The sequence below is a fragment of the Micromys minutus genome, assembly GCF_963924665.1.
Source record: "Micromys minutus genome assembly, chromosome: 18".
In the NCBI taxonomy this organism is placed as follows: domain Eukaryota; kingdom Metazoa; phylum Chordata; class Mammalia; order Rodentia; family Muridae; genus Micromys; species Micromys minutus.
Window position 1 is genome coordinate 41,382,675 of NC_137953.1, and position 22,039 is coordinate 41,404,713.

The 22,039-nt window shown below is 44.3% G+C and overlaps 1 protein-coding gene across 2 annotated transcripts in view; it reads right to left on the reverse strand.

Annotated features, from left to right (window-relative positions):
- Window positions 1-19,912, reverse strand: part of TRIM24 (tripartite motif containing 24) — a 97,227-nt gene extending 77,315 nt beyond the window's left edge. For both annotated transcript variants that reach the window (XM_080932034.1, XM_080932033.1), the window contains exon 1: window positions 19,132-19,912. In XM_080932034.1, the coding sequence (XP_080788160.1) occupies window positions 19,132-19,495 (364 nt within the window). In that variant the 5' untranslated portion in view covers window positions 19,496-19,912. The remainder of the gene's footprint in view (window positions 1-19,131) is intronic.
- Between the last annotated feature and the right edge of the window lie 2,127 nt (window positions 19,913-22,039).

The window sequence follows — 22,039 nt, forward strand, 5'->3', positions numbered from 1 at the left end:
ATCCCCCACCCAAGATAGGGCCAAGTCAGCTATTATCTAATCACCATGTCCTGGGCAGGTGGCTAAGGACCTTGCCCCCAGTTCGACCCACCACCTCATTTAAATCAACCAATTAAATCCCTGTAACCATGTATCTGCTTCTGTAAGCCTGCTCCTGCTTCCTAAAACCCTATGAGAGCGAGTGCCCAAGCCTGGGGCGTGCAAGTCCTCCAAGAGACTGTGTGCCCGCAGGTACCTGTGTACTTTGATCAAATAAACCCTCATGCTGATTGCAGCCAGTGGTCTCCGCTTGGTTTTTGGGCTCGAGGGTCTCCTCTGGGGAAAAGGTCCTCTCTGAGGGTCTTACATTTGGAGGTCCCACTGAGATCTGGAGACTCCCCCGCCCAGGGACCACTGACCATCCACCAGGAGGTAAAGCCAGCGTCCGTTTAGTCTTCTGTTGTCTACCTGATTTGTCTGTGTGTCTATGTGTCTATCACAGTCTGCATTCAGTACTCTCAGATCTGAGTTGTTCTATATCTGGCGGGCCAGGGAAGGAGCTGACGAGCTCGGACTTCTCACCCCGCAGCCCTGGAAGATGTTCCAAGGATGTCTGGAGCCCGATTTTTCGGGGCTCAGCCCGTATCGGAAGGATACGTGGCTCTGGTAAGAGACGAGGGATCCGGACCCTCTACGTCTCCGTCTGAGTTTTTGCTTTCGGTTTTACTCCGAAGCCGCGCAGCGCGTCTCTGTGTTGGGTGTCTCTCGTACTAGGATTTGTGTGTCTAATTTCTGTGTTAATTTTCTCAGAAGATAAATTGAGACAGTCTCTAACCACCCCCTTGAGCCTCACTTTAGATCACTGGTCAGAGGTCTGGGACCGAGTGAACAACATGTTGGTCAAACTTCGAAAATGAAAGTGGCAGACTGTGCATGGGAGAATGGACCTTGTTAAATGACTGGTAAGGTGACTCACTCTTTCTTACATGTTCCTGACTGCCCTTATCCACTACTAGGCAGAGATCTTCTCACTAAACTGCATGTTCAGATCCACTTTGAGGGAGAAGGAGCCAAACTAACAGGCCCTGAAGGGGCCCCACTCCAGGTCCTCACTTTAAAATTAAAAGATGAATATAAGATCTTTGAGATCTTACAACCTAAACCAGACGAGCCAAAATGCCTGGAGATGGACATTTGGGTTAAAAGATTTCCCCAAGCTTGGGCGGAGACAGGAGACATGGGACTTGCAAACCACAGGCTCCCTTGGTCATTGAATTAAAAGCGGCAGCGACTCCAGTCTCCATTAAACAATATCCCATGCCACATGAGGCACATCAAGGAATAAGGCCCCACATAAAGAGACTTTTGGACCAAGGCATCCTGGTCCCTTGCCGGTCCCCTTGGAACACTCCCCTCCTTCCTGTAAAGAAACCAGGGATGGGTGACTACCGACTGGTGCAGGACTTGAGAGAAGCAGCGCCGTCTGAGCTAGAGTGCCACCGAGGCACTGAATCCCTTTTACAAACTTTGGGACGCCTAGGCTATCGGGCCTCGGCCAAAAAGGCTCAGATATGCCAGACTCAAGTAATCTACCTAGGATACCAGCTGAGGGACGGGCAGAGGTGGCTAACCCAGGCCCAGAAGCAGACGGTGGCAGGGATCCCAGTCCCAAAGAATCCCCGACAGTTGAGAGAGTTTCTGGGGACAGCAGGGTTCTGCCACCTCTGGATTCCCGGATTTGCTGAGATGGCGGCCCCCTTGTACCCGCTCACTAAATCAGGAACCTCATTCCAGTGGGGTGCCGAGCAACAGAAAGCTTTTAAAGACATTAAACAAGCCCTATTATCCTCACCTGCTTTGGGGCTCCCAGATCTTACCAAACCTTTTGAGTTATTTGTAGATGAGAAGCAAAGATATGCCAAAGGAGTGCTCACCCAAAAGCTGGGACCATGGAGACGCCCAGTGGCCTATCTGTCCAAGAAATTGGACCTGGTGGCCTCGGGCTGGCCCCCTTGCCTAAGGATGGTGGCAGCTATCGCTGTGTTGATCAAAGACGCTAGCAAACTGACCCTGGCACAGCCACTTGCCGTTCTAGCGCCCCATGCTGTGGAGGCCTTGGTAAAGCAACCTCCTGACCGCTGGCTCTCCAATGCCCGCATGACCCACTACCAGGCTCTGCTGCTGAATGCAGACCGTGTAGGATTCAGGCCAGTAGTTGCCCTGAACCCGGCCACTCTGCTCCCGACATCTGAGGAGCGGAGATCCACGGAACCAGACCAGACCTCACAGATCGACCTCTGCAAGACTCCGACTACACCTGGTTCACCAACGGCAGCAGTTACCTGGTAGGTGGGGAGCGGAAGGCAGGAGCCGCGGTAACCACTAAGGATCAAGTGGTTTGGTCAAGCGCCCTCCCTGCTGGTACCTCGGCACAGCGAGCTGAACTTATAGCCCTGACCCAGGCACTCCGGATGGCACAAGGTAAGAGACTGAATGTGTACACAGATAGTCGATACGCCTTTGCCACCGCACACATTCATGGAGAAATATACCGAAGAAGAGGGCTGTTCACCCCTGAGGAAAAAGAGATCAAAAATGAGGCTAAAATCCTAGCTCTCCTAAAGGCCTTGTTCCTACCCAAAAGACTGAGTATCATGCACTGCCCTGGGCACCAAAAGAGAGATAGTCCTGAAGCACGGGGCAATCGAATGGCAGATGCTACTGCTTGGGAAGCCACCCTGGGGAAGCAGATTCTCCCCCTGAAGGGAGCGGCTGGCCCAGATGAAGATAAGCCGGCCCCCTGGTGTTACACCCAAGAGGACAAACACCTCCAAAAGAAAATGGATGGCCACCTATGACCCCAAACAAGAGCGGTGGATTTTCCAAGGGAAAACTGTTATGCCTGAGCAACTGACCTTTGAGTTAATCTCACATTTGCACAAACTGACCCATCTCGGAACCAAAAAGATAAAAGAGCTTTTGGAGCGAGACCTCCTTAACCAGGGAGGAGCACTACAGACACCTTCTCGGGATGGGTGGAAGCCTTCCCCACAAAGACTGAAACAACCAAGGTAGTCACCAAGAAACTCCTTGAAGAAATCTTTCCCAGGTATGGAATGCCCCAAGTGTTGGGGTCAGATAACGGGCCCGCTTTCGTCTCCCAGGTAAGTCAGTTGGTGACCAGGTTACTGGGGATTGATTGGAAGTTACACTGTGCATATAGACCCCAGAGTTCAGGACAGGTAGAACGAATGAATAGAACCATCAAGGAGACTATCTAAATTAACACTTGCAACTGGCACAAAGGACTGGGTTCTCCTCCTACCTCTAGCCTTATATAGGGCTCGCAACACCCCAGGACCCCACGGCCTGAGCCCTTTTGAAATCATGTATGGGGCCCCGACCCCAATTGTTAATTTTCTGGACTCAAATGTCTCAGCCTATGCTAACAGTCCTTCTTTGGAAGCCCACCTACAGGCCCTGCAAATTGTGCAACGAGACATCTGGAAGCCCCTGGCTGCCACCTACCAAGACCAACTCGACCATCTGGTAACGCCATACCCCTTCCAGATCGGAGACACCGTTTGGGTCCGCAGACATCAGACTAAAAGTACCTGTGTACTTTGATCAAATAAACCCTCATGCTGATTGCAGCCAGTGGTCTCCGCTTGGTTTTTGGGCTCGAGGGTCTCCTCTGGGGAAAAGGTCCTCTCTGAGGGTCTTACAAACCTAGCTACATTTCTGGTCCAACTATCACATTTTGACTAACAATTTTAAAGTCATGCTTGAGTTTGCTTGAACACTTGGGAAGCTTGAGATTAGAGCATGTCAAATTTGATACAAACCTGAGCTATAAAGTTCTAGGCCACCATGAGCTACATAGTGAGAGACATTGTCTTAAAAAACCAGGGCCGAATGGTATAATCAAGTGCTAAAATATACTGGGTTTAATCCTCATTTCTGCAAAAGCAAACCAAATTAAAAAGAAAACATGTTTAATAACACCTTAAAACTATTTGTGATCAAATCCTTAATGAGATCAGAGGCTTGCTTATGTCATAATAAAAACCAACTATTTTTCAGTACAATAAACATTGGTTTATGTTCTACACCAAACTCCTTACTTCGGACCCACAGTAAATTTTGAAAATGCACGTTGTAGCACTTCCTGAAAGTATACTGCCACTTTAGAAAGGCACTGGACAGTATTAGGAGGAGGAAGGTATTAGGATACATTTTCTGTTCACAGCCTGGAATAACACCACTTTTCCTGACCAACTGCAGAACTCCACTTCTCAAACGTTGCTTATTTTCTGCTTATATTCTATCAGGATTTTATTTCTAATAGAAAGAGAAATAGGTGGGAGCTCAAAACACAAAGTTTCTCAGTTTTTCTAACCTCTCCTCCTGAGTACAACAAATCAACCACCTCTACCTGAACTCCCAGGCCTTCCACTCATCCCTCCAAGTCTGCCTAAAAGCTTCACCACTCAAATTCCTTTCTATGTTCAATAGTTTGCCTCAATGGATTCTTTCTTCCTACTTCCATTTAAATGTTAGTGAAAGCCTTTGGGTTTATAAAAATAAATAAAGAAATACTTTTCCTCTCCATTTTTTTCTTACTCCTGGTCTTGTCTTTCTTATCACTTTCCTCTGTCAGAGGTCAACTTCTCTAACAGTTCATGAACGTCCCACATACCTCTTTCACCTCCCATTCACTGGCTGATTAACCTAGGCCCCTATCTGGTTTCTACTACCTACCTAACCCCACCACAAACATGCATTTACATGATGGCCATGTCACCAATCCTGTATGAGCAGGTGCAGTCACCTGACCGCACACACTCGACCAGAGAATCACGTTGAAAAGTGATCTTATTCTTTCATGGATGCCAACATGAAGAAATCATGGGATTTTGTTTTTAAACAAAACAATTGCATATTATTTTTACTTTTCTTCTTCAAACAGTCTCAACACATAGTCCTGGCTGACCTAGAACTCACTATGTAAACCAGGATCACCTCTAGCTTGTGGGATTGCAGGTGGGATTCGCTCCACCATGCCAAGGTTTACTGTTAAACAGTGGCATGATCTCCTTCACACTGTGGAGCCAAGGATCATGTCTTTATAATGCTTTTCTTATCTCAGAGTTTACATTTCTTTTCAAAAAAAAATTTCATTTACTTGTAAATAAAAAATAAACCTAAAAAAAATCAAAATAGAGTAATTATAGATGAATGTGGGTGGGGTCTGGAACAGGAGAGTCAGGAGAAGAGAGGAAAGAGAAAATGCCTATAAGAGAAGCCATTCAAAACAGAGTTCTGTTTTGAGTAGTGGTCAAATAAAGACTAAGTTCCCAAGACCTCCCTTGGAATTGACATCCTACTTGGCAGAAAGAGGCATGTATGGGTAACTGACATCCTGGTTGGCTTGACGTGACTGACATGAATGTTAGGAAAGTCCCCTACCATAGCTGAATATCCCAACCAATGAGAAGGAGGTAAGTGTACAGCAAAGACATGTTCTTAAGGAAGTCCCCATCCCTAAATCCTCATTAGAGGAATAACTTGGCACCAACCTTTGAATTTCAGGCTCAATAGTTCTATAGAACCCTGGCTAGGGTCTCTGTTTAGCTGAGTCTAGACTGTATGCCTGATTGGTCAGTCTTGGGGTGTGTGTTCAGCCCTGTTTGACAGATTGGTTTCTAAGTAGTTTGTGTGGTGATTCCCTACCCCAACAATTCCCAAACAAGAATGTCATTTCAAAGAGTCTTTCTAGTTTTGAAATTCTTGATCCCAATTCCCTTGTTAGTCACTGCTAATGACCTTACAGTGAAACTGTAAAGTTTCTATAAGATGTTGGTTCTGTCATTAACGCTGCTATGCCTGTAGACAAGTATTACCTTTTTCACAGTTAGAATAAGGTCAAGAATTGAAAGAAATCCAAGGCTAGTGGAAAAGCAATCTTATCAGCTCCATATAGCTAATACTATAGAGTTCAAAATCAGATACCAATCAAGAATTAGTTGTAGTAAATGCCTTTAATCTCAGCACTTGGGAGGCAGAGGCAGGCAGATCTCTGAGTTCAAAGTCAGACTAACATACAGAGCGAGTTCCCAAACAGCCAGAACATAGGGAAACCCGGCCCTATGAAATCAAAACCAAAATTGTATAACAATGGTTAGTTTTCTATAGAACACATACTTCCTTATCAGTGAATTGTGAGTTTAATTCCCAGGAACACCAGGTTATCATCTATTAGCAGCCCTGATTCCTCAGGGCTATTCAAAGCTGGGGAAGAGGCAAGTCATGAGCCCAACCTTGAGTAAACACTCCAAAGGAAAAACAATATATATGCTCAGTTACTGGAATTCAAAATCACCTTTTGAATGTTTTATTTACTACTGGATGTGGGGAAGCAGGCACACACCATGGCTCACATGTGGAAGTCAGAGGGCAGCTCTCAGTAACTGGTTTTGCAGACTGATTTCAGGATGTCAGGCTTGCATAACAAGAACCTTCACCCACTGAGTCATCCTGCTTCACATTTCCTTGGGGGGATAAAAGGAAAAAAGGCCCGAGGTGGTCTTCAACTCAGCATTCTTGCTTCAGTCTCCAACTTTTAGGATCACAGAATGCCCTAGATGTGGATTCTGGTAGGAAGAAGTAATGGGGCACTCTTCCTACCTCAGTCTGTACCTTGCGATGTAGGGACTTTCAAGGCTGCTAAAATTGATGGGCTTTTTAAAGTAGCCTCCACACTGGACTTCTGTATGGCAGAGGACTGGAAATGGTGACCCATAATCTTAGACTCAAGTAATTTTAGTTAAAAAAAACTAAACAACTTATACAGACTTACTTTTCTAACCACATATAAATGATAATTAGTATTTGGGGGAACAATAGGGACTACAGTATATAAAGATCTGTAACTTCAGAGCAACTATAGTGCTTGGTAAGTTGAACATTATGGAGGCTTTTTTTTTTTTTTTATCTAAACCACACAAAGCTACCATTAGAGTTTGTGGCAGCCCCAACACCTATCATCAGGATACTCGTCATAGCATGTATGAAATTTAGCATTCTTTCTCACATGAGTGTGATAATCTATTTAACACCATCTCACTCCTAAATATTACAGCTCAAATGCACTCTGTGTACATGTTATACAAGTTCCTACCACCGAGTTCAACTCCTTCTAGCCCATCTCATTCTGAAGTCCACTTCTTGACTGTATATTGAAAATGCAGGGCGAGAGTAAGTTAGTTCATTAGTAATGCTTACCTACTACACATGTGTTTGGAAAAAGCATTAAAACACAAAACAAGCAAAAACAATAAAACCTGGGTGTAATACCAGTGTAATCCCAGGCAGAGGCAGGTGGATCAGAAGTTCAACATCATCCTCTTCTACATAGGGAGTCTAAGGCTAGCTTGGGCTACTAGAGAGCTGTGAGATCTCAAAAAGAGTAACAAAAACCTGAGCTGAACATCGAGGAGTAATTTGGTATTTGGGAGGCTGAGATAAGAGGATCACTTGAGTCCACACAACAGTTCAAGATCCTGTGCTAAAAGCACCAAAATCAATGGAAGATATATGTAAGCATGGGGATATCAAAGGGAAGCCTGTTAGCCTGGATCATTAATGTATGAATAAAAAATGATAATAAAAGAGAAAATACAGAAATAAGACATGAGAAAGGGAGCAAGTTATTGGAAGAAATTTGAAATTGTGAGCATCTAAGTGACTGAGAAACGTTGGCTAGTACCCTAATTATCTTTGTCAAAGTTACTGCTGCTTCCCTTGTTGAGCCAGGCAGTATGGTGGGGCTAAAGGGCTGGCTCAGCATTTAACAGCAGCACCTGCCAATCTCATAACCAATCTCAGCATGCAGAAGGCAAGAGATTAAATTCAGAGCCATCCATGGCTACATAGACAACTGGAGAACATTTTTGGCTATGCAGTTCTGGGCTAGTGTAGACTACAAAAAAATAAATAAATAAATAAATAATTCAAAACATAGTGCCAAAGTAATGCTATGAAGAAGAAACAAGAAGTATAGACTGTCCTGAAGCTGTTTGTATTTTAATGCTAATTTACTTCCGAAAGAAGGGCTCCCTAGTTAAGTCCTCAAGAAACTGAACCTTCCCATTTTAATTAGTAAAATAAAGGAGCCAGTGACTGGGCGGGGGTAAGGGAGGTGGAGAGAGAAGGCAGAAAGGAGAAGACAGAGTAGCCCAGGTCTCAAAACAAAAGGACAGTCAAGACTTTTATCCTTACTTTCTTTAAGGAAGAGCCTTTGAAAAGCAATTTGGATGAAGGTTCTAGAGAATTAATTAGAATGGTAACAAATCTGTGTAATTTCTACTGCTGCTACTTTTTAAAATAATGACTTATGTGTATAGGTGTTCTAGCTGCACGTCTGTGCAATACATGTACACAGTGTCTGCAGAAGCCAAAAAGTAGCATCAGATCCTCTGCAGCTAGAGTTAAAGACCTCTGTGAACTGCTTTACAGGTGCTGGGACCTGAGAGAGGGTCCTCTGAAAGAGGAGCCAGCACTCTTGACCACTGAACCATCTCTCGGCCCTTATTCCTGCTACTTTTATGTTTTATAAGTTGACATGCATTTATTTAGTAAAACTATGATCCTGAAGTGTGATACACTCTTATGGCAGCACTTGGGAGGCAGATGCAAAAGGATAAAAAATTTGAGGCCAGCTTAGGCTATATAACCTCAGATTTGTGGCTCTACACTTCAATTACCTGCTTAGCCAATAGAAGCTGTTTGACTCATGTGAAGAAAGGTGATAACCAAGTAAACCTTATTCTAAGCACACAAGTGGAGGACTCACAAAAGTCTACAATGCCAGCTCCAGAGGATCTTGACATTTTCTGGCCTCCAAGGCCATCAAGCATACATATGTGCAGGCATACATTAAGACAAAACAACCACCAATCAATATGTATGTGTGTGTGTATGTATGTATGTATGTATGTATGTATGTATATGTATGTATATACATACACATATACATGTATACATGCATATATATATACACATAGATACACACATACATACATAAATATAAACATTATCATAAAAGAGTTTGAAAAGAGATAACCTGCATGGCTGATCCATACTAGTCCTAGAAGCAATTATCCAAATAAAAATCTCAGGGTTAGAGTTCTGAGAGATGGCTCAGTGGTTAAGAGAGTGCTTATGCCAAAGAGGGCCACAAAGAAAGACACTGATATAGAAATCCTCCCCAAATACATGACTTTGCAGTTCGTCTAGGCTGTACACCAGATGTAGATGTTAAGCCTATTGCTAAGGCCAGCCTTGGTGGTACACACACTTTAATCCCAGCACTTGGGAGGCAGAGGCAGGTGAATAATCACTGTGAATTCCAGGAAAGCCAGAGCTACATAGAGACACAATGTCTCAAAAAACAAAACAAAATAACAAAAACAACAAACAAACGCTACTGCTGATGACACCACACTCTAGGATTCCAAAATGGAGAAATCAAGCATTCTTCCCTTTCTGGCTAGCTTTTTTAGTGCCAGAAAGTGCTATGCAAGATGCTTGGGGTTGGGAGAGGGGTGGGAAATCTAAGGTATAATGGAGCTATGAACCCTAGAACTACAATATTAACTTGCATGGGAAGATGCCCAACTGCAATAATGGCATGACTGTTTGAGGGTAACCAACTGCTTTCTGTTAGGATTTGAGGCATGTCCCCTTAAATTGAAATCCATGCCTCCTAATACTGGAAACCTGGTCAAAGTCCCATGCTTGTTAGGTGTGATCTAGGGAAAACTTCTGCACAAAGGGTTAAAGTTACTTATTTGAGATAAGTTCTAGCCCAGGCTGCCCTAGTTGGATCTTTGGTGACTGATCTAGCATCAGCCTCATATCTGCTAGTGTTACAGATATGAGCCATCATATCCAGTGAGTAAACTGGGTGGTGGTCCTTTAATCGGAGCACTTGTATTTACTCCCAGATCTTGGGAAGCAAAGGCACAATGGATCTCTGTAAGTTCAAGAGCAGCTAGGCCTATATAGTAAGACTGTCTCAAAACAAAATAAAGCGAACCAAAACCACCCATGCTTGGGAAAGTCAATCCAAGAGGGTTGAAAGCACTTACTATACTTGGCTAGTAAATGGACATGGTATAAAAATGCCTTCTAAATATCCTGTTTATTCACAGAGACAAATGCTACTTTTAAACCTTAATAAAGAAGACTCTGCAGTAAACCATGGTAAATACACACTCATGGCTGCCAAACTAAGTCTTAGTTAAGGCTTTACTGCTGTGATCAGACACCATGACCAAGGGCATTCTTATAAAGACGACATTTAATTGGAGCTGGCTTACAGGTTTAGAGGTTCAGTTCATTATCATCAAGGTGGGTGCATGGCAGCATCCAGGCAGGAGGAACTGAGAGTTCTAGATTTTCATCTGAAGGCAGCTAGCAGAATACTCCCCTTCCAGGCAACTAAGGCTGGGTATTAAAGCCCACACCCACAGTGACACACCTACTCCAACAAGGTCAGACCTAATAGTGCCACTCCTTGGCACAAGCATAAACAAACTATCACATTAAGTATACGAACAAGAATTCAGACCTAAACAAGAAATTTATATTACCTACTCTAAAGCTTCAGGAACACCAAGGAAAAGGAGGCAGAAAGAATTCAAGAGCTAGAAAACAGAAATCCTGAAAAATGTCATCTTCTAGGCAGATACAGCCATTCAATCAGGAACTCATCGAAGCTGTGGCTACTGCTGTTGATCTAGTACCAGACTACGCTTGTCAAGCAAGAATGGGGTTGGCCTCATGAGCCCCTACTCTTCCTGCTACTATTGGCTACTGACAATTCTAGAATGTATTATATATAGGTATAAAATTATACAAGAACAAAATTAACTAAAACACCAAACAAAACCACTAACTTGTGAGATGGAAACGCTAAGCAGGAAAAGGTGCTTGCTGCCAAGCCCGATTTCAATCCCAAGACCACATTATAGGAGGAGAGACATTGGGCATGCAAGAACAACATGTTAAACAGAATCTATTTTCCTTATACACAGGATATCTCTGTGTAGCTCTGGCTGTTCTGGAACTCACTCTGTAGATAGCCAACTCACAGAGATCCTCCTGCCTCTGCCTCAGATTAAAGGACCACCATTCAGTTTATAAGCAAAATCTTTACTCTGTGGATATGATCACTCATATCTGTAATACTAGCAGGTGTGAGGCTGAGGCAAGATCCACCAAGGGCAGCCTGGGCTAGAAAGAACTTACCTCAAACAAGAAACTTTAACCCTTTATAAAGAAGTTCATTAGACTTTTCCGTAGTATAAAAAGTTTACATTTGAGCTAAATGTTTTCTTTTAGCTCTATAATAAACCAAAAAGATTGAAAAATTAGCAAGTGAAGTCTGGAACTTAAAACTTGTCTCAGAAATGAGTCCCAGAATTTTCTTCATCCAGATTCTCACTCGTTCAAGGCAAGTGTCAAGATCAGGCACTAAGTCTTATTTCTAGAATTATGCAAATTTCTGAATATAGGTAGTTACAAAAATCTATTTAAGGATTAGCAGGTAAAGAAAAGGCTTGCCATCAAGTCAAATGACCTGAATTTGAGCCCTGGAACCCACATGGAGAAAACAACCTCAGAAAAGCCTCCCTCTAACCCCTCTCCACACCCACTGTGACTCTTGAGTCCACACATGAGCACAAATACATGATAAAAGTACTCAGTGGTTTAAAATTACATAAATACTATAAAAATCACTGTAGGTTGAACATGTGGATTCAAACAAGTACAGATGAGAAAAACTACCTACTTACTTTATAGATTTTTTTTCACTACCCCATAAACTATATAACGTCATTAACTTTTACAGCATTTAGGCTGTATTTTTATCTAGAGAACTAAAATATCACCAGGCTGTATATAGGCTATATAAAAACCTGTATAGGCCACTTTTGGGTAAGGAGGGCTGCTGGAGCCCAAGTGATGGTCGGCAGTTCAAACCACTGACAGCACCACATTTAACTAGCTAACTCCAGTTTCAGAGGATCCAACTCCATCTTCTGGCCTCAAAGGGTACCAGGGAGTCATGCACTACACATATATACAAGCAGGCAAAACACACACAAAGTAAAATTAAATTTTAAGGACTCCTGTAGAAGACAACTTAACAGGGCTGAAGAGTTGGCCCCGTAGTTAGAAGTACTCTGTTCTCTTACAGAGAGAGAACTTGGGTTCCCTTCCTGACACCCACCTGGCAGTTCAAATCTGCAAGTTCAATTCCAGGTAATCTGACACACACTTCTGGTATCTATGAGCACCAGGCATGTATGTGTTATACATACATACATACATACATACATACATACATGTAAGGGAGGCAAAACAGTTCATATGCATTAAGGAGAATCTTGGAGAGGAGAATGTCTAAAATACAGTTAAGAATTAAAAACTGGGAGCTTCATGGTAGTGTGTGTTTTTATTTTACATGGCTTACTCCTCAGCATCAATATGAACATAGCTGTAATTAAGAACTTATATTTATCTGAGCGTGATAGAGCATGGTTTTGAACCCAGCACTCAAAAGGCAGAGATTACCTAAGGTTACACAGTGAGATCCTGTCTCAAAAACCAACAAAAAATAGGATATATGTTATACCTGCATCACCTTCCCATGAAGCAAGCCCCTTTGAGATAAACTACTATGAGACTCCATCTCCTTCCTGAAACCTAATAAAGTATCCGAAGTTTCACAGATAGCAAGTTTCTTTATGAGAATCAATGGCAAGTAACTAACTCAAGGATTAGAGATAAAAAGGTGGTTTATTATGAATAGCAACAGCATAAACTCAAATATTTGTAACAAAGCAACTCAGTACAGAGGTTCTTCCATCTTTATTCTTGCTGAGGCTACTTTAGGTTTGACAAGAATTTGATCTCCTGGATGTACAGCCCAGTGGAAAATCACTAAACTCTATTCTAGAAACTGGAGTTAAAGATACCCCAGCTAATTTATCCCTGCTCACCAGAAGAAATGGACCTCATTATATTCTGACTGGAACAATGGAAGATACAAGAGGAGCTAGAGAAAATGGCTCTCCCCAGAGGGGAGGCCAGGAAGCTAACTCTACTTACTATACGTGGTCTCTTCTTTCACCATCACACAGTCTCTGGCTATGGGGAGGACAGGCCCTGTCTGGGCTATGAGACCATCATTCCTTCTCCCCATGGGCAAAGCACAAAGACCATGCTACAGACCAGAGGAAGGAAGGAGGAGGAAAGGAAAGTAGTCCCTTTCTCCACCAGTGATTTATATTATAACTGGAACAGCCAAAACCCTCCCTTTTAGGAGAAGCCCCAAGCCCTACCAGCCTACTGAAGACTTTATATATATATATATCAGCTGACTTTCCATGATTGCCAAAGCTTCTGACCACCCTCTGTACACAGCCAAGGACACCTGAATCTGGCTGGACAGCAACTGGCTCTGGGACTGGGTGGCAGGACACTTCCCAACACAAAGACCCAAGCAGAGTGTACCTTAACCATCTACCCAACCAAGTAGAGATTCTAACATCAATAAATGTAAGGATGCATTGGACATTCTTGCCAAACATCACTGAGAAGATTAAAAGTGGCCAGAAAACTCATCAACTTTTCCAAGCCAAGTCAGAATACTCAAGGAGCTGATAATGAATTGCCTGCTGAATTTATGAAAAAGGTCTGTGACACATTATCAGGTATTTATCCTATAAACCCAGATGCCCCTAAAAAACAGTGAGTCACTAATATTCTTTGTCACATAGTCTATTCCAGACATAAGGAGAAAGCTGAAGAAATTAGAAGGATTTGAATGAGAAAATATCAACTTGTGGGATTTAGAAAGTTTACAGAGCAACCTGCTTCAGTAATATAGATGATGATCTCATAGCTTTGACCACTGAAGAGGAAGATATACAGCCAAAAGAAGGTCTTTTAGGGTTCCTTCAAGCCCCAGCCAAGGAGGCCCAACTGTGCTTCCCTCAGGTCACATACATAGGCTACAACCTAGAGGAAGGAAAACACATGCTTTCCTATGATTGTATTTCAGCTACCCTACAAATCTCTGAAAAAACAGGTATGGAAATTCCTGGGGGCAGTTAGATATTGCTGGCTGTGAAAATGGGATTTGCTTAGATAGCCAAACTCTTGTATGCTGGGAGTACAAAGCCTTTGGAATGGACTGAGATTAAGTAGAGGGCCTTCTTCAAAGCCCTGTAAAAAGCCCTGGTATCTGCCCTGGCCCTTCCACATATTACTAAGCCATCTAACTTGTATGTGGATGAAGCCAGAGGTATTCCCAAGGTATCCTGACAAAAACCTTGAGATTCTGGAAAAGACTGGTGGCTTATCTAATACACTTGACCCAGTCACAGTTAGATGGACAGCTGACCCGGCCCACGGGTCAGTCAACAATAGACCTGGGAAAGGGAATAGGAGACTCGAAGGAATGGGGCAAGACAGGATATACTGACAAGTCTGATTTTTATTGCAAAGAGTTACAGGTTATACACTAGAGAGAAAACAGGGCAACAGGAAGTCTAACAGAAACAGCTCTAGATACAGTAAATGGAAACTTATGCAAGAAAAACTAAAGTGAGAACTTGCATAAGTGAGAACCCTCATAAGTGAGAACCTGCATAAGTGAGAACCTGCATAGGTGAGAACCCTCATAGGTGAGAACCCTCATAAGTGAGAACCTGCATAAGTGAGAACCCTCATAAGTGAGAACCTGCATAAGTGAGAACTTGCACAAGTGAGAGCCTTCATAAGTGAGAACCTGCACAAGTGAGAGCCTTCATAGGTGAGAACCCTCATAAGTGAGAACCCTCATAAGTGAGAACCTGCACAAGTGAGAACCTGCACAAGTGAGAACTTGCATAAGTGAGAACCCTCATGAGTGAGAACCCGCATGAGTGAGAACCTGCACAAGTGAGAACCTGCACAAGTGAGAACCTGCATAAGTGAGAACCTGCATAAGTGAGAACCCTGATAAGTGAGAACCTGCACAAGTGAGAACCCGCACAAGTGAGAACCCGCACAAGTGAGAACCCGCACAAGTGAGAACCCGCATAAGTGAGAACCCGCATAAGTGAGAACCCGCACAAGTGAGAACCCGCATAAGTGAGAACCTGCATAAGTGAGAACCTGCATAAGTGAGAACCTGCATAAGTGAGAACCTGCATAAGTGAGAACCTGCATAAGTGAGAACCCTGATAAGTGAGAACCTGCACAAGTGAGAACCTGCATAAGTGAGAACCCGCATAAGTGAGAACCTGCATAAGTGAGAACCCTCATAAGTGAGAACCTGCATAAGTGAGAACCCTCATAAGTGAGAACCTGCATAAGTGAGAACTTGCATAAGTGAGAACCCTCATAAGTGAGAACCCTCATAAGTGAGAACTTGTATAAGTGAGAACCTGCATAAGTGAGAACCTGCATAAGTGAGAACTTGCATAAGTGAGAACTTATGGGAGAAGAGAAACTAAAGCAGGCTTTGTTAGTAGCTTCAGAAATGGCAGATGAAGTTAAAATGGCAATGGCGATGTCAAAGAATAGTACTGTGGTGGGGGCTCCCCACAGACAGCATGTATAAAGGCCATAGCTGCCTCTATCTTGCTGGTAAAACAAGCTGACAAATTAATATCAGGGCAAGAACTGTTCCTAGCAGCTCTTTTGAGGCCCTCTTGAGGGAGATACCTGAGAGATAGATGTCTAATGCCTGGTGTGGGATGAGGGGACTCAATACCAAGTCCTGCTTCTGGAGCAACCCCACATTTGGTTCCACAAGATACCAGCCCTCAACCCTGCCAAGTCGGCTTCAGGATGATGATCTCTTGGAACTTGTGCATGACTTGCAGTTACTGTCTGACCTAGTCTATCAAGAATGATAATACCAAATGAAGTATGGAAGTAGTTTTGTTCAAGATGGAATCAGGTATGCAGGAGTAGCAGTAGTGACCCAAGATAAGAGTTTCTATTCACAATCTTTTGTAGAGGAATTTTAATCCAGTAAAATGGCTACTCTGTCTGGAATACAGATACACCTCTAATACCAGGAGATAGATACAAGCATATCTCTGAGTTCAAGGCTAGCCTGGGAAAGTTCCAGGGAAAGAAAAGCTCAGGCCCAGGCATGACAGTACATGCCCTTTAATCCCAGCACTCAGAAAACAGAGGCATACAGATCTCTTGAGTTCTAGTCAGTCGCTGCAGTTGACTTGGGAGTGCAGTGAATCAGTGGAGTTGAGTTCATGCAATTATGTGAGGGTCAGTAAAGGCAGTTGAAACCAGAGAATCAGTAGACAGAAGATTAAGGTTTAGTTTGAGGTCAAGCAGAACAATTAAGTGAAAAGATGAGAAAAGCCAGATTGAATCAGTCAGCTTGGAGTTTAAGCCAGAACAGCTAGATTGAACCAGCCTGCAAGACTTCAGAAAGAACTAGAACAGCAGGAAGTCTAAGTCAACAGTTATGTAAAATGATAAATTACTTTACAGTTTTTAAGCAGGAGAACATCAACTCAATGAGCTGCGATGTTAGCTTTGACCTAAGCATTCTACTGGAGGAAAGATAGCATTATCATCAAATACACTGGTCAGCAACATGCTTTCACCATGGCCCAGATCCATGGAGCTCATACAGAGAAAACTGCTAACCTCAGCAGGAAAAAATAATCAAAAGCAGAAGAAATCTTAGCCATACTAGAAGCTTATCTGATTACCCAAAAGGATGGCCAATAGTCATTGGCAAAAATTTAAAAAGGGGAATTCTCCAGAAGCCAGAGTTAAATAGGGTCACTTGGGAAGTAGCTCTAGAATTATTGGGGCCTCTCCAAGTTTTGGTAGCCCTGACACAGCCCAGCTCATGGAACCACTTAGAACATATTTTAGGGGAGGCTGACTGGGTGAAAACTAGCCACTACGGATAAAAAATAGAGATGCTGCTGGTTGCAGATTCATCCTTTCCATGAGTCGTAGGAGCTGAGTAGTTACAGATCTCCACCAAGCCAAAAAAACAAAAACAAAAAAACAAAACAAAAACAAAAACAAAACAAAACAAAACAAAAAACCTGTTGAACTCCTCAGACCCAAGTATTATGTTTCAAACTTGAAAGTCTAAGATACCACGGCACTGACCAGATTGTAAAAAGAATCCTGCCCGCTCCCACCTCTGATGCAGCTAATGGTGGAATCCTGCATTCTCAACTGCATGGCCAATGTATCAAATAGAAAATAAAGTTAGTTAAGCTTCTGATCCTTAGAACCAACCATGACCCTGGAACAGCACAAGTCAACTATTTGTTGCCCATAGGACTAATTAGGTAATATTACAGGGCAAGACAGTGCAGCGGTTTCTCTTATATTTTTCCTGAGACCATTTAGGTTTGACTAAAGTTTGGCTTCCTTAATGGAGACTCATGGAAAATTACCAAAATCTAAAAACCCAAAGTCAAGATGTCCTAGCTAATTTATCTTGGCTTCTGTTAAACTGCTTGCTTGCACAAAATCTCTTGCAGCTGCAAGGCAAGATAAGGATGTGCCTCTGAAAGCCCCTTGCAGAGCAGTGCTGGTGCACAACTTCAATCCCAACACTAGGGAGGCAGAGGCAGAAGGATCTCTGTGACTTCCAGGCAAGCCTGGTCTACAGAGCAAGCTCCAGGACAGTCAGAGCTGTTATAACAAGACAAAAAAAAAACTCTTTTCTCTAAGGACCTACGTTCTTAATCTTAGTGCCCCCACCCTTGAATACACACTTCCTTATGTCATGGTGACCTCCAACCATAAAATTATTTTCTTTGGTACATCATAATGGTAACTTTGTTACAGTTATCAATCATAATGTAAATGTCTAGCATGCAGGGTATCAGATATTCTACCCCTGTGCAAGGTTCATTCCTCCTTCTCAAGGGGTCTGGACCCACAGGTTGAAACCAATGGGTTACATTTGCATCCTGGATACCTGAGAGTAATCCAGCTGGCTAGAATACTTTCATTTGGCTATAGACTGTCTGAGTGGTCTCTCTCTGGTGGGCTTTCCCTGTAGTGGGCTTCCTGTTAACAACAGAGACCCGTGGAAAATAGTTTTCTATTCTAAGGACTGCTGTCAAATAGAGCTAAGTGCTTCTAAGTCAACAACCCAAGCCAGCCACTGCATCCTGACCTAATGTAATTACTTAACAAATCAACGCAAAGCAATTATTCCCTTTAAAAGAGATGCTAAAACTGACTGGCCAGCGGTTGTGAAGGCTCACGCCTGTTATCTTTACTCTGAAGAGGCTGAGGCGGGAAGATTACTAGTTTTGGACAAGTCTGGGCTACTACATAAGCCAACCAAAACATAAACACAAACAAAAAACCTCAAAGCAACAGAAAAAGATCTCCCTTCCTCGGTAACTTCGTATTTTAAAGATGTCAATTTGCCCAAATATTCGCATTATTAAAAGTTAAAAACTTCAAGCGTTCTCCCAGAAATAATTACTGCACTTCAAATCACTTTAAATGCTTCAAACCTGTTAACATAAGCAATGGAAACTACCTGTCAAAAACTAATTACCCAATAGCAGCACCACAAAAGAGAAAGTAACTTCCAACCACTGCTTACAAAAGACTTTGGAAGTCTATTTACTTTCTATCCTTTATCGAATCGCTCAAAATAAAATCTCCGAAAGCAGCAGTCAACAAACAAAACTCCTTCTCCTGGTTCCTTTGTCCCCAACGGAGGGAATGGAGAGGGAACTCATTAAGGTAAAAAGCCCGGAACGCACAAGATTCGAAACAGACGGCAGCCAATCTGCAATCAATCATCAAAGAAAATCCCCATCACTTCATCTCCATCCCTCCCTCCCTCCCTCCGGCGCGTATAACCCGGGTGTACACGAGCTGATCCAGATCGTATGCACCGGGACAAAGCTTCCCGGAGGCAGCGGGGAGCTGCTAACTCCCTACAACCCTCAGAGCTCCGCAAAAGTGAAGGACCGCCGAGTCGCTCAGCCGGCACGGGCCCATTTCACCCCCACCTCGCCGCGTGACAGCCGGTCGCGCCCGCCACCTCGCGGCCCCCTCTCTCACCTTGGGTGGCGAATGGCGAAGGACCACCAGCCGGGGAGCCCGGGGCGGGGGCGGGGACAGGAGCGGGTGGAGGGGTCTCTGCAGAGCCCAGCGCGGGCGCCGTCAGCATGAGATAGCGCTGGGGTGCGGGCAAGCAACGCTGGCAGAAGGAGTGCAGGCAGGGCAGCAGCTTGGGCACCCGGCTCTGAATGTTCTGGTGGCACACGGCGCAAGTGTCCAACAGGTTGAGCCGGGACGCCTCGCCGCCGCTCTCAGAGTCCGGGCCCTGCCGGCTCTCGGCCTCATTCTCCCCGCTCGGTGCCGCCGCTGCTGCGGCCCCGGCCGGAGCCGCCACCGCCGCCGCCTTCTCTACAGCCACCTCCATTGTCCTGCGGCCGCCGCCGGGGAAGCGGGAGCGCGCTCACCGCCCGCCGCCCCCGACGACCTCCGCTGCAGCCGCCGCCGCTGCCTCCCGCTTCTCCTCCAAGGCCGCGCAGATTCGCGGAGGGAGCGCAAGGAGGAAGCCACCTCCCGAGTGGCGCGGCCGGAAGACGCGGAGCTGTCAACGGGGTCCGCTTCCCGCACCGCGACGCCGCCGCGCGGGCTGCCCAGCAAACCGCCACCGAGACGCTCGATTCCGCCCAGCGCACCCGCCCGCGCCTAGCAGCCTTTCTCTCGGGCCCCTTGGACCACCGCGGGCCCCGCCCCCACCTCCCTCTCCCAGCAACCGCCGGCGACTGCCAGCCGAGTGCCATCCAATGACCGCCGCGCCTGCCCAGGGGGCGGGGCCTGCGGGAGCCCGCGAGTCTCGGACGGCCCCCGCGGGAGGTTGGGAGTGGGCGGGGCTGGCCCCGCTCCGGACGCCGAGGACCGCGGCCGTTGATTGGCTGTCTCTGTGTGTGTCTCTCTTCTGAAGATTGTAAAGGAATCGTTTGTAAAGGAGCCAGAGTAGGCATCGGGTTCCGCCAGGCGCTGTGGCCCCGCCTAGGGGGCGGGGCTCTACCTGGTTTACCCAACCTGATTAATTAAGAAACTGCTTGGAAAACTGCTTTTACTACTGGAGACCTGAATGGTGAGAGGTGTAAGATCGAGGGAGGGCCTTGGGAGGATGAAGAAGTAAGTTACATGCAAATGATTAAAGATTAAAACCGCATTGTATGAGCCCACATTGTGTGAAAGGGGGAGTGTTGCAGGCAGCTTGCTTTTTTTTTTTTTTTGGTGGCCTGAATTTCAATCTGTGATGAATGAGTGTGATGTATAGGGGGAGATATTACAAATTTGTCGGAACTTTAAAAGACCTCAGTGGGAAAAGGTGAAATTTATTTTGCGCTTTAAGTGAATAAAAGCAGTTAACTTTTTGTGGACTGAATAAACGATCTGCAAGTGTCTCAAGTACATGAATATTAAACCCTCAAAAAGTCAGACTTAGTGGCACACACCTATACTCCTAATACTCCAGAAGCAAAAGCAGGAGAATCACTACAAATTTAAGATTATTCTTGGTTATAGTCAATGTAAAACCCTGTCTCAAAAAAGGGAGAAAAAAAAAACTCAATTCTTGTTTTCAAGTTTCAGTATTATATTACGTGTCTTCCTTCTCATGTGCTTGTTACTGGAAATTCTGCGAAGTCCCATGGGAGTTGCCACCTGTTACTAGGGAAATCAGAGTCCCCTCTTGAGGTTCTTAGTCTCATTAATAAAAGAATTTAAGAAGAAACTCAAAAGGAAGCTGGAGGAAATTTTATTAGGGTTTAAAAGAAAAAACAACCAACCAATGCAGGCAAGCTATAAATCTTGGCTGCTGCCCGGAGGAAGATGGAGAAGGGGAAGAGATGCTGTGCTAATTTGTGTTGCACAGACATAGAGGTCAGCTACATGGTTAACAAGCACCCCACCTGGCCAGGAGGGAAGCTTTAGAGAAGGAGTAAAAAGCCCAAACTATCAGAGAGCATGTATTAGGCCAGCACCCAAATGAAAAGAGAAGACAAAGAGAAGGTTGAGTGTTTCTAAGACAGGAGTAGACAGAAATCATGGAGAATCTCGTCGGCAATCTGAAACTACTGTGATAGGGGCCAGGGATTTTGGGAAGAGAAAGTGTGCACTGTTTCATTAAAGGGTAAGTTATTTCTCTGTCTCTTTAGCATGGCTTAAGATGAACGTGGCCTTTCTAAGGGATGGTCCCTTATCCACTTGATTAGTAGACCCAGCTGGATTAAGGTTTATAGATGGAGACAATGGCGTGGCTCTACCTCCGAGGTAGAATCCGATGGCTTTTGGTTAGTAGGCAACACCTTTCTCTTAACGGACCTTTAATAAGAAGAATAGAAATCACATTTTCAGTCAAAAGCTTTGTAAAAAGCCAGGTGCACTGACACATACCTTTAATTCCAGCCTTTGGGAGGCAGAGGCAGTCAGATCTCTGAATTCAAGGCCAGCCTGGTCTACAGAGCCAGGACTGCCAGGGCTACCCAGAGAAACCTTATCTCTAAAAACATCAAAAAGCTGGGTAAAACTTGGTAGAGGTTGAAGAATACTGTGCGAGGAGACGAGCTTTTGTTCACACATGACTAAAGTCCATGTGCTATAATTCCCAAAGACTTGAAGAGAAAGACCACTGACCTAAATCATCACAGCCAAATTTATTCAAGCAAGCAAGAAGCAAGCAAGCAATTAAAGCATACTTTTTTACTTGTGTACATAGGCTGTCTCCCCCTAAGGGGCTCAAAAGGTCCACCTTGGTTGTGAGGAAAACAAGGTTTTTATAGATCAGGGATAAGTGGTTTCCAGATGGGGAAAAGTAAGCAGAGTTACAGTGGCAGAATTTAACAAGGTAATTATAACAACTTCCCTAAACAAAGGTAGGATTAATGGGCTTCTAATATCAGGTTCGGACACTTAATGATTGTCTGTTAATTTTGTACAGACCACC